This window comes from Neoarius graeffei, chromosome 26 (assembly GCF_027579695.1).
Source record: "Neoarius graeffei isolate fNeoGra1 chromosome 26, fNeoGra1.pri, whole genome shotgun sequence".
Classification (NCBI taxonomy): Eukaryota; Metazoa; Chordata; class Actinopteri; order Siluriformes; family Ariidae; genus Neoarius; species Neoarius graeffei.
In genome coordinates, this window is record NC_083594.1 from 4,522,774 (window position 1) to 4,536,976 (window position 14,203).

Consider the following 14,203-nt stretch of genomic DNA (forward strand, 5'->3'; position numbering starts at 1 on the left):
GGGCTCGAACCCGGACCTTCTTGCTGTGAGGCGACAGCGCTAACCACTACACCACCGTGCCGCCCACTGGATCAAACATAATGAAATTAAATGCTTCAACATTAAAAAAAATACTATAAACAGTAATCAGTAAGCCATAATAAATCAATATAACAACGTGCGAGACGACCATTTGCTTAAAAAAAACAAAACAAAAAAACCCCCCAGTAATCTCCGGTCCAGTGAGTGCAGTTTTATGCGGAAATGAGCTGTAGGTTTTACTGAGCATCTTACAGAACCAGTCACAGTTCTTCTGGACACTTTGACTGTCACACTCGCTTCTTCATTTTACACCAAAACCCAGTAGCCTTCATTATGTTTTCTTTTTTCATCTGAAAAGTGCTCTCTGATGGAATATACTGCTCAGATACAAATTTTTCTGTAATGTTTAATTCTGTGCTGGGAAAAAACAAACAAACCCACGAACATTTGGAACTCTAAAATGTTTTGTACTGACTCGATAAGGCCAAAAAAAAAAAGTGTGTTTCCGGTAACCCAACCGATCGAGAATTTCCGCGTCGAAATTGCCGACCGTAAAGTTTTTATTACAAATTTCCCTCGATATTTTAGTGTAAGCGGTGTTAGTTTGTCATAATTTTTTGTTTCAACGCATTCAAGTTGTGAAAGAAACGATAAAAAGTAAAATGTTTCGCCACTTCTATCAGCCCTCCTGCATAAACATGGAAGCGCACTTGTATACTGAAGGAGGAAGGGAAAACTGAGCCGAGCCGCCATTTTGAATCCTCATTCAAGGCTGTAATGCAAATTGCTTCCTCTTCAGTATACAAGTGCACTTCCATGGCAGGGAAAAACACTACATTTTGCCGCCTATGTAGTCCCCTATTTATACAAATAGGAGTCATTCAGGTTTCAGCCATGTTTTTGCTCGGTGTTTTTGCTCGACCGAAGTTCTACAGTAGGCTAGGCTAGGCCGTCTGCTTTTAATGGAAGTAGCCTAGCCTAGGACGTTATTTTCACGTTATTTCTTGATAAGGTGTTTTCACGTTATTACATGAAAATATCATAAAATAACGTGATAAGTTCGTATCATGAAATTACGTGATGTTATGTTATTACATGATAAATATATTGTAAAAACGTGATAACTTTAACAATATCTTTTCACGTAATTACTTGATTCTAAGCCAAATTTTTTTGAGTGTGGCAGCAATACGCTTCCGTAGATCATCGAACTCTCGCGATATTTTTTTTTATTCGTTTAAAGATTTAAAACACTTTTATTTTATTATGATGTGTGGCATAAAGGATTCTGTGCCAAAATACTATTTTGTAAGATGTTTACTTGTGTTAATTTTTTCGAACAAAATAAAAAAAAATTAAGAAAAAAAAAACCTTTTTCCTACCTACCGACCTTATTTTAGTATTTTGTGTTACCTGAAACACACGATCTTTTTTTTTTGGCCTAATGTATGTAGAAGTCATGAAATAGAAATCTACAACAAAGTTTGTATGAAAAAAATACAGTGCCTAAGACGTTTGCACAGTACTGTAGTGTAGCTTTTTAACATATTTTTATACCTGTCGTATTTACATTAAAAGCAGAAACATTCGAATCCCATGAGTGAGATAGCTGTCAGTTAATTAGAAAACTTTCTACAATAAAGACAGCAAGAAAATGCTGGGGCAAGCAGCACTTAATGCTCCCAATACAGATATTAAAGGGCATCTGGGAAATTTAGAAATTTTTTTCCTTCATTTTTTTTTCCCAAATAAAATTAATGTGACAGAAATAAAGGCTCATTGCACAGCAGCTCCAGGCAGCCAGGGAAAGGGATGGGTCTGCATGTTAATTTATCACAGCGCTGATAAACTTCAACTAATCTTACTCGTATTAGTCAGGTCGGTGTTGAGACACTTATTAAAGCGTGGCACAGCAACTTGCAGCGTTTCTTTTCTCCTCTTTACTTTGTGTGTTGTGGGATTCTACAGGACTCTGGACTCAGGCCTACGCTGAAAACCTCGGTCCTAGACATCAAACATCTCCTACACGTTTATTCCCTACGTACATGCAGGTTACGTAAATACCAGAAGTGTAGCTGTCTATATGGTAATTTCTAAAGGACGAAAGGTGAACACGCAGACGCTGCTAAGTCACACCCACGATATGTTATCTAATGGTGAGCCAAATGGAGACATGGAGATAATAATGCAAATACACCCCCGCACACACACACACACACACACACACACACACACACACGTATACATGTACACACACACATACTGTACATCCTGTAATTTGTCATTCCTCTGAAAAGTTACGACGTGTATTACTATAATTCAGTGACAGTCATAGCAGAAGAGGGCTGAAGTTACAATCAAGAGTGTGCATTGAAGCATGAAGCATATTAGCATACTAGGGCTTGGTTCAGGAAAAACATCACGAGCTTGATCCATCAAGCTTCTGAATAAATTATGAAAATATATAAACTAATTTTTACGAAAAATAACACAGTTTATATTCTCAGATGCAAAATGAAATAAACCACCCAGAGCTGCGAACAATAAAATGTCAATCGAATTAGATGACTCAAAGCCTCGGACTCTGGCGAAATTGATTTAGTACCGGATTCTTGCTCGTTCGCCTGGATAGAAATACACCACGAGGATCTGTCTGAGGATCCGGGGTGATGAAAGGTGATGATGTGATTCTGTCCGCACGCCCTCAGGAAAAGAAAGCGGCACAGACTCCAGACTGACCTACTGCCAGGTCCTCTCGCGTTAGAAAAAATCTGGATGTGGGTGCTAATCTGGGGCTTATCAGGTGTCAGTCTTGCGTGATTTACTGTATTTGTCATGGCAACCTGAGCAGGCATCACTTCAGATAGCTGAGGGATAAACAGGCCTGACAAAAAGAGGAGGAAAATGATCCTGGATCAATAATGCTCTCGTGTTCTGCCTTTCTTTGTGTCATAGGAACTTTTCTTGCTATGATATACGTCGGGAGGAAGGAATTCTCTTGAAAAAAAATCCCCCTCAGAAATACACCAAATAAAAAAGCTAGCATGATGCTCCATGCTTGTTGTTGATTGAAAGTTTAAGGTATTGTGGTTGCCAGATCATCCATGCGATGAGAAAACAAGACTGTCAATGATGGTATAGCTCACTCCGGCCCCATCTAGTCCAGAAGGAACAATCTAAAGTGGGCCACCTTATGGGCGCAATAAATGTTGCCAGCTATATACACTATATACAAGCTATATATAGAAGCGATATCCACCCTAGGAATACCAACCTATTTGCCAGAAACGGCAAGGAATTGACCGAGAAGAAGCGATTTTTGTTGAACTGTTGATCATTAAGGCTTAATTAGTCCATAACGTCATTAATAATTGTAATGAAGCAAACCTGGGTAGATGTTCTATGCACCCTAGGTTCCCGTACCTTAATGCCAGAATGAATCAAAATCGGTGAAGAATTGAGGAAGAAGAAGCGATTTGTATGGACACTGCTCGCTAGGGATCGATTAATTACTCCATACCTTCATTACTAACTGCAATCATGCAAATTTAGGTAGAAGCTATATGCACCCCAGGCAGACCTACCTTCCTGCCAAAAAGAATAAAAATCGGTGAAGAATTGAGAGAGAAGAAGTGATTTTCGTGAAATGTGGACGACGCTGGACGGACGACGGACAACACATGATGGCGTAAACTCATCACCTGTTGGCCGGGTGAGCTAATAACCAAGATGTAGCTTAAAAAAAGAAAAGAAAAATAGTAAAAATAAACCTAGAAATTACAACCTATACTTTTCTTCTCACTGGACATCACTGCTGACATTGATGTACATTTCACTTAATTTTTTTTTTTTTTAACATGGGTGCACGAGTCCTTACAGGGAGAACCATGACATTGTTTGAAGCGCTTTTGTGCTTTCTGCTTCGGGTCATGCTGGTCAGTTTCAATTTCAGTTCACCCGCCTGCTCCAAGATCGATACCAATCAAAGCAGTGATTGCTCTATTGTTCTCTGTAATAATACTGCCCCTTTATTGACTCCGTCCTCCATTACCATCAGTGACCATATCTACGTCTTTCAATACATCACGCCCCGGATAACTATCTGACAGTTGTCTTGAGGATATCTTGTTTACGCTTGGGTGGATTAAATGCTAAATTTAACCATTAAAACGCCACTATCATCTCCTGAGACAATTTCTCTGATTGTGTTCAAGAGTTTTACCATTTACATTACTAAGATACCAGTAATAGAGGCCTTAATTTGGATGCCTTCCTCTGATACAGTGATCAAAATGTGGTGCAATATGTGGTTCAATAAATGCTTGTTTCTCCAATCAGATATTGAATCAAATGTGCAAGCTCTGGGGATGTCGAAGTCAGAGGTTTTATAAATTGAATATCTAGTGGTGTAGCAGAAATTAACTGCAGTGTGAAACAACATCTTTTATAAGACAGCTACGGGAATTACACATGCACATGGGAACATACGTCGATTAATTCGAAGAAACGTAAATACGGCTCGATAACACCGTGCAGTTTTGATTTCAGGAGGTTAGCTCGTGTGGGAAAAGCTGCTTACTTGGGCATGTGAGGGCAAGGAAGGGGTACCAACCTATATTTTACTCTTGGACAACAAGTAAATCCGGGCAGCGTTCAGTAACGGAGGCATTCATCAAGACAGGAGATATGAGGATGCTCAAATACATATGGAGTCAATCATGCAAATGAGTGTATGAATACAAATGGATAAAGAGCTAAGCTATGCATACAAAATGCACTTTAGACTGCTGGTGAACATTCCGTCCTCTCACCTCTCTCTCTTTCTCTAGAACAAAGCATTTTATGACAGATATCGACTTTGTATCACAGGTCATCTGATTTCTCCTTTAACTTGTTCAGCAGATGTGCATCCAAATCAATGCTTTGTTTCTCTTCCAGATGTACAGTAGCACATCCATTAGATGGGCTATCATCACTTGGAACGAGTAGATTAATAATTATCGGAGGAGTGACAAAAAAAAAAAGACACAGAAATGGCAGTGGAGTCCGGAAGGGTTCAAGTTCGTCTATTCCAAAGAGTCGCTGTGCTCAACTTTGGCTTGAAGCGAAACACAGAACTACACAGCCTTTCTGCAGCCAATCATTTGTTTCTTTCTGCTGTGAATAAATCTTTTGATTATTCTATGTGTCTCAATTAATAAACTGCTCTACCAATTTGTGTAATCTTTGAGGCAACGAGTTTTCTATTAATTTCGACAGCATTTTGGAAAATAGCGTCACAGCTGATAAACTGTTCGAGAAATGGGATTTGGGGTTTGATACAAGAGGGAGCAAATGAATGTGCTGTCACCCTTGTGGGAAAAAAAGAGAAAGGAAAAGAAAAGATCTGACTTTCTCAGTCTCTGTGGCCTGGTCACATTTCATTTTGTCTCGTGAGTCTTCTGCCAGAAAATATGTGAATAATTAAAAAAAAAAAGAATCGCTCAGGTTAGTGTTATATCTAAATGATACTGCTCTCAGAAAGAGATTGAGAGTTTCAAAAAAAAAAAAATCCAGTTCATGACTGTGTATTTATTTGGATTTCCAATGGTTGATAAAAAGAGCTTAGAAAAGGACTAGCCAGCTCTGATGCTTTTGGTAACAGGCTGACTGGGGTCCAGGTTCAGGATTGCAGGAGAGACTATTTCATTACCTGCATACTGAGTTCAGAAGCAGGTCCTACTTGAGCAAAATACACAAGACCTATACTACCAATAGCAATTGAACCTCTGTTATAAACACCACTCCTCTTCTAGCGTTGGCTATGTACTCCAATCTTTAAAACTCAGTTATTTAAAAAACTTTTTTTTTTTCTGATCTAGCTGACAAAATACATCAGGCCAAGCCCAAACCTACCCTTTATTGCCAAGGTTGTACCTCCGCATCCATCTAAGATCATACTTGTACATGAAATCTTTCATTCAGGGTTCATCACAGCACTGGTTAAAGTAGCAAATGACCTGCTACTGGCTTTTGATCAGGGTTCTGTTTCGATGTCATAACTCACAATCAAGTATCAGTGGCAACAGGCACATGATCAGTAAATTTCATTTGGGAAGTAAACAAAGAAACGACTCTACTGGCGGTGTCTTAATACTACTTCTGATTTGGAAGCCTGACAAACCGAGCTTTCATGGATTAAACACCAGCACAGCAAGAAATGCAAAAGACATGTATCTAACCAGCCACTAATTACGCTGTGGAGCTTGTTAACAACTAGGCAGAGGAACCTTCTGCCATTTGGCCGCTGTTTAAACAAGCGTCTCTTGGAAACAGTTTGATCGTTCAGCGAAGACATTAAAAACTGCTGGATGAAAGAATTTGAACAAAAAAAAAACAAGGGGACATAACAGTGGTTTCTTTTTTTGGCATTCTTGGAAAGTGAGTGAGTAAAAACACACACACACACACACACACAAGATGATGCCTGGGCTGTACTCAGAATGTGCTGTGTGTTGATTAGGCATGACAATGAGCTGCTGCTTCCGAAAATATGCTGTGCGTTCCGGTGCACCACGGCCATGCATGAATAAACATGATCTGTAATGAAGCTGAATGACAATGAAGCCCTCGCGTCAAAAAAAAAAAAAAATCCTGATCCACCAAGAGAGGACTTGCCTGTTTCCCCCACTCACTCTGTCTCTCAAAAAAAGAAGAAGAGGAAGAAGAAGAAGAAGAAGAAGAAGAAGAAGAAATCACCCACAGAGCCATAGAGCGCTGGGTTATTTTGAACACAGCTCCTGCATAATGGGGACTCAGTTTCATCGATTTGATTCCATTAGCTGAACGCTACACTCCAGTAAACGTATTACACTTACATCTGTTCAAATCTATAACACCTACTTCTTTCTTTCTTCTCTGTGGTGTAATTACGACATGATTTTACCATTTACTACACTGACAATAAGAGAAACATCAGCGGTTTTGCTCAGTACTCTTTACCCTCTACACGCCTGGCTAGCTTCTCAGCAGCGCTGTGTTACGACACTGAAAGACACGAATTAGCAAAATGCATGGACAGGCAAATGATGCATGATTTGAATGTTTGTTTGTTGTTGTTTTTTTAGGGATGGATGCAGTGTGGAAGTGAGCCAGCTCTCTTACTGTTGGTGTCTGTGTCATCTCGGACACCCTTAGTAGCAGTGTGGCTGGCGTAGCTGACGGAAGTTCTGTACATTCGATCTGCATTACGAATTCTCTTCAGTCCTATGGGGGGCACAGCGAGGAGGGAAGAATGAAGGGAGGTTCTCTCAGTGCAAACACATCATTTTCTTGCCTGTATGTTAGCTTGCAATGTTTTATACTTGGTTATTATGCTTGTAGCCATGTAATATATTGCGATGGGTCATGCAGAAAAGTTCACTGAGAGATGCATGTCTGAGATGTTCAAGACTGGGTTCTTCCATGGTTTTTTATTACAACATAGACAAAGGAACCATGCAAGGAACATCTTGGCGATTTGCTGAAGCTCTGAGACAAATCAATGCGACCTAAACCCTGATGTCAGGCTTGTTTAACGTCTGCACAACAGAAGCATCCTAAAAATTTGCATGTCACTTTTTTTTTTTTTAATTTAGCAACATTCTAATGCGCTCAACTGAATGGTGACAGTTTGAGATTTCAACATGGACAAATTGATTAATCTTTTTTGTTCTTTCTCTTTTCTGCACTTACAAAACAATCCTTGAAAGATATCCGCTTCGTTTTGTCATTGAAAGACTCAATCCCAAAGTGTTTTCTTTTTAAATCGCCAAACAAGTGAGACATGACGTTACACAATGTGACTACATCACAAGGTCATGTACAAATAAAGCCTGACTGTGGTTTATTGTTGCAATGGTCAGAAGGTCATTTAAAATATCTTGCTGTTAGATGAAATGTGGTATACTGTGCTGTCAGACAGCTCTCACTCCATCCTGGATATCAGCTGGATATATATAATGCAAATAATGATGCTTCTGTGTAAACACCAAAATACATTTACAAGATCAAAGTCAAAAGGCCTGAAGTGCCAAAAGTGCAGACTGAAAACTAATCCGATGTTGGACTGCACTTGCTAATGAGACTCGGATGGTGATTTTCAGCGTCCTTCCTAATGAACATTGACAACAAACAGATACAGACGCAGCTAAACAGAACAAAAAAGGTGTTATAATTTCCTCAGACAACATCGAGAGAAATCTGACCAATAAACATCCCAACAACTCATGATGCTATGCTTTGCGATGGGTTATAGATGAAAATGCGGCATTTGGTAGCGATGCTTCCTTGAGCGTCAGGAAGTAATCCCAAACCCATCGCCGACAAAAACATCACCATCAAATTTCAATGCAAGCACTGATATTTTTCGCGACGTTTTTAGCCACTCGTGAGACGGAGACACATCAAAAAACAGCTCACAAAGCTTGGAGAACGTTCTCCATGCATCGCACGATTGGTGACCAATTTTTCATCGCCAAGTATTCGCAAACCCGTCACGGGCTGTAGTGTGTGAGACCAGGGCCTTAGAGTCAGCAGGTTAGATGGCTTAACTCTTTATTAAGAGTTTAATTGGAGGCATGTGCTGGATTCGCTTCTCCATCGACGCCGTCATGAATAAATCTCGACTTGAACTATTCTTATCTTTATATTGGTGCCATTTGGGGTTGAACAGTCTCAGGTTGTAACTATGACATTTTTGTGTATGTTTTTGGAAAGAACCTCCAACAGCAATAATAATAATAACTAGAAAAGCACTCGGAGAGCGCAGACCTCCGCCAAGAATCCTTTAAAAAAATCCAGGATCCAGAAGGTGATCCGGATCACCGCCAAAATTTAATGGATTGTTACTTGTGCCCAGTCACACCTCTGGAAAAAATTTCAGAGCAATGCATTCATAACTTTTTCCGTAATGTTGCTAACAGACAAACCAACAAACAAACAAACCAACGCTACCGAAAACATAACCTCCTTGGCAGAGGTAATAATAATAATGCTCAGACAACAGCAACTTGCCTCGGTCATCCTGATTGGTCAGGTCTAAGACTTTACACGTCCTCTACACCTGAATCCCAAGAGCAGATATAATTAAGCAGGTAATTAAATTATCCAGGCCTTTTCTTTTCAAGGGTAACAAGGCCTAACCTAGACTACTCAAAACCAGCAAGATACAAGCAAGCTAATACATGTTGCTAGCTAACAAGAAAATACTACGAGTAGATTCTGATAAGCAGACAATCTCGTATGGATTTAAAAGTGTTTTAGCTGTTAATGTTCCATTATTTCTGTCACCCATTTGAGGTTCTTCATGTGATTAGTAAAATATGTTTTCATACTGGTGGATGAAGAAACTGGTATTTTATACATTTAAGTTTGCTAAGTTTTAAATAAAGAAATAAGAGCAATTTTCTTTTTCTCACAACAGTGCAGCTTGTCCAGCAAGGTAAGACTGAGTCGGGCCATACCAAAGACCATTATCAAAATGTTACCTACTGCCATCTGGTGAGGCGCCGCAATACATATGTGTGTAAGGAGTCAAACTCTCGTGGTTACCAGACAAACCCCCCCCACACACTGTAACCCCAACTATGTAATCAGCCAGAGGCTGAGGGCTATATAAATGGAGATCAGCGCCGCCCAATGTGCCTCAAGGGCCTGGCGAGTACTGGGACAGGAGGCTGCCTGGGAAGACCAGGTCTGGCACCGGAGGGACTTTGAGCTTTGAATCCAAAATTGATGAGTTGAATAACTTCAGTCTGCATGTACGTTTTATTCCCCACCCCTCCCCCTTCCATTTTGATTTATTTACTTTTAGCCATGTGATTAGGTATCGAGAATTGTGATCCTTCACGTGACCTTGGTATCAAATTCCAAATTTTGGTATTGTCACAACCCGGGGTGGCACAATGGTGTAGTGGTTAGCACTGTCGCCTCACAGCAAGAAGGTTCTGGGTTTGAGCCCAGCAGCTGACAAGGGCCTTTCTGTGTGGAGTTTGCATGTTCTCCGGGTGCTCCGGTTTCCCCCACAGTCCAAAAACATGCAGGTTAGGTTAACTGGTGACTCTAAATTGACCGTAGGTGTGAATGTGAGTGTGAATGGTTGATTGTCTCTGTGTGTCAGCCCTGTGATGACCTGGCGACGTGTCCAGGGTGTACCCCGCCTCTCGCCCATAGTCAGCTGGGATAGGATCCAGCGTGCCCCCAACCCTGCACAGGATAAGCGGTTACAGATAATGGATGGATGGTATTGTCATAATCCTACTTTTGGAACACATGAAAATAAGCAAAAGTTGCATAAATAATTACTTAAAAAACAAACAAACAATCGAGTCAATTAAGACATAATGAAGCTATTTTGTACTACCACGCCCTCTCTCCATCTGGTTGGCTGAACCAATCCATGAAATCAGCTCTAACGTCTCTTAAGAATGAGCAAGACTTCTTTTTAAACCAAAAAGCGATCAAGCAAGCATGAGAGAAAGGGAAAGTGTGAGAGAGAGAAAGCAAGCACAGCCATCTTTTAATCCATAGCAGCCTCACTAAATTCAATTAGCTGAACAAAATTGCAGAGCTGATTCACCCAGCACAATTTAAAGGCTGCGCCAGTTATATCCCAGAGATGAGAATCTGATAAGTTTGCTATCAACAGCGGCTGCTGTTTATCAACCTCCGCCGTTGATCACACTTCCCCAAGGAGTTTGTCTTTACACAACAGCAATTGCCTCAAGATTTCGCCTCGCTGATATGAGATGCACATGGAGGTGTGTAGGATGTACGATATACAGAACGTCCTGACCTTCTTAATTCCCACCTCGGAAAGATTGTGCTTGTGTATTGGAGTGGCGTACAGAACTGACTGACTATGAGAGAGAGAGAGAGAGAGAGAGAGAGAGAGAAGGGAACAGGAAGTTTCTCGACCCATGATAGCCTACGTTCAAGAACAAAACTCTAAAGACATCTAAGGGATGAAGAAGGAGGCACGTTGTTCCTTGTAAGGTGGATCTCTGGCCGTTTGTAAGCACCACTGGAGAATATCCTTCCTGTGTAAGAACGATGATATCCGTAGAACAGAAAATATCCAGGAAACGAGGTGCGAGAACAAAAAAGACTGACGGATACAAATGCACTACACGGTTTACTTCTGCTAACGTCAAAACAGGTCTCTTCTTGGTTTTAAAAAATGCTTTATTTCCTCTCATATGTTTTCCCATGGGCACAAAGCAAACAAAAAGCACTGGTATCAAGGTGACGTGCCGTAGAGACGTGTGTGTGTGTCTCACCAGAGCCTTTAGCATTGTTTCTTTTTTAGTTTCCCTGCTAATCGTTGTTTAAGAAGCTAAACACAGGACGCCGTGGGTGTAAAAGAAGCATTAATGTGAGTGAACTCTTAAGATTAAGTCGCTCCTTTGATGGAAACACAATCCACAGTATGTACATGCGGTGTTGTGGATTTGAACGCAGCTCAATATCGCCCCCTGGTGGAGCTCTCCAAACCTGACTCTGTGCACAGCACTTGGAAATAAATGAAGTGCTTAGTAAATGCTTAAATGTTGACAAATATCTACAATCTCTGGTTAGCCACATCACACACCTCAGTCTTAATGGTTTAAATAAATAAATAATTTAAAAAACCAACACCTCATGTATGTTTGAGCTAAAGGACCATTTTCCTTGCAGAAATTATACCTCAGTTCACCCTACACTGTGTGTGTGTGTGTGTGTGTGTGTGTATATCATCAGTGAAGCTATAAATGGTCTCTTATTTTTAGCACACGTAGGATTTGAACTTTCCTTCTTGTGTCTCCATCTTGTGGTCATTTCCGTGAAAAATAACAAATGATGATTAAAAACAGGTCCTACACACGATATTATTAATCCTTTCCACTATCTCTAGGACTAATCACCTTATATACTTTAATTTACTGAATGTAAACAACAACGATAATAATAATAATAATAATAATAATAATAATAAACAGACTATTGGCTAATTCATACTTCCAGTGTAATCTTGTGCTAGCTTAGCATAAACGTAACATGCTAACAGGCTACTGTTTATAGTTCTGGGTTTTTTAACAGTCCTCAGCACAGCCAAAAGTTCGTCGGAAAACTCGTTTTAATTCTTAATTCTAGTTTTCTGCTCACAGTTCGCTATTTGGACTAGTAAAACAAACAAACGAACGAACAAATAAACCAATAAACCAATAAACCTACCTTTCATTGTGCTGCTGGTCAGCGTCAGCCGGTTTTTCCTCTCACACAAATCCAACAGGAAACGCGCGTGCGGGCTGCCTCGCGCTCTCTCTCTAACGGTTTCTCTCTCGCGCGCGCGCACACACATACAGCTGTCACTAGTTTTGAAATTTAAATGTATTCTTCTTCAACGGCCAACAGATAAACAAAAACAAATAAAAAGATCAGAAGAAGAAGAAGCAGCAGAGCCAGCTGCTGTGTTTAGTCACAGATTTGGAGAAAGGAGAAGGAAGAAGAAGAGGAGGAGGAGGGGGGGGCATCAATGACGTTTTTGTAGTAGGTAATTCTCTGTAGGATGGAGTTGAAAAAAGTGACGCAATACACCTCATCAAACTACACCTTACCAAACCACACCACACCAAACTACACCACACCTTACCAAACCACACCACACATCACACCAAACTACACCACACCTTACCAAACTACACCTTACCAAACCACACCACACATCACACCAAACTACACCACACCTTACCAAACTACACCTTACCAAACCACACCACACGTCATATCACACCTAACTACACCACACATCACACCAAACTACACCACACCTTACCAAACTATACCTTACCAAACCACACCACACCACACATCACAGCACACCAAACTGCACCACACCTTACCAAACCACACATCACACCAAACTACACTACACCTTACCAAATCACACATCCTATCACACCAAACTGCACCACACCTTACCAAACCACACCAAATTACACCTTACCAAACCACACCACACATCACACCAAACTACACCACACCTTACCAAACTACACCACACCAAACTACACCACACCTTACCAAACCGCACCACAGCACACCAAACCACACCTTACCAAACCACACCACACCTTACCAAACCACACCACACATCACACCTCATGAAACCACACCGAACTGCATCACACCTTACCAAACCACAACAAACTACACCACACACATCATATCACACCACACCAAACGACACCTCACCAAACCACATCAAACTACATCACACATCAAACCTCTCCAAACTGCACCGAACCAAATCATACCAAACTACACCACACTTTGCCACATCACACTTCACCAAACCACACCACATCACACCAAGCTACACCACACCACACCAAACTACACCACACCACACCATATCACACCAAACTACACCACACTTCGCCACATCACACTTCACCAAACCACACCACATACCACACTACATAAACCGAAAACTGATGAACAGTTTCACTTTACTGTGGTGTTCCTGCCCTCTCCTTCTCTCCTCTCCTTCTCTCCTCTCTGTGAGAAGACCAGGGGGATGAGGATGAGATGTGATGAGGATGAAGGGTGGCAGTGTGAAGGAATCCCGCTTCACATCATAAGCGAGGTCATTTCATTCCCGGTTTTTTACACACACACACACACACACACACACACACACACACACACACACACACACACATCCATCGCCCTTATACGCCGATTTCATCCCTCTAACGTGCCTCTGTTCATTCTTCATCATCAATAATACAAAATAATAACAACAATAACAATAACCCCATAAACACAACCCGAGCGCGCGCGCACACACAACCGATCCACTTTTCCCTGCTTTCTTTCTTTAATGAGCACAACTCCTGCTTTCATTCCCCCACAGGATGGAAGAAGCTCTGAAGCCTCGCTGTGGACCTGAGCTGGACCTTCATCTCGTCAGCGTTTCAGCTTTTTCGCGATGAAGCGCAAAATATCACGCGCTCCGTCCTCCGTCACGTCCTTCCTTAACGGAAATCAATCACGAGCGCGTCAAAAAAATACAGTTTTAAAACATGTAGCCACAGCAGTCAGAATGGCGAGAATAAAATTAATCACAATAATAATCCCGTTATTCTCCTCTCTTACCTTCCGGCTTGTTTTCGGCAGCCAT

General features: G+C 41.0%; 1 protein-coding gene across 1 annotated transcript in view; it reads right to left on the reverse strand.

Moving 5' to 3' along the window:
- LOC132874328 (calmodulin-binding transcription activator 1-like) overlaps positions 1–14,203 on the reverse strand; it is a 499,951-nt gene extending 485,748 nt beyond the window's left edge. Inside the window, exons 1-2 of the mRNA XM_060910417.1 lie at positions 14,179–14,203; positions 7,165–7,266 (exon numbers count right to left, since the gene is read on the reverse strand). Coding sequence (XP_060766400.1) covers positions 7,165–7,266; positions 14,179–14,203 — 127 coding nt within the window. The remainder of the gene's footprint in view (positions 1–7,164; positions 7,267–14,178) is intronic.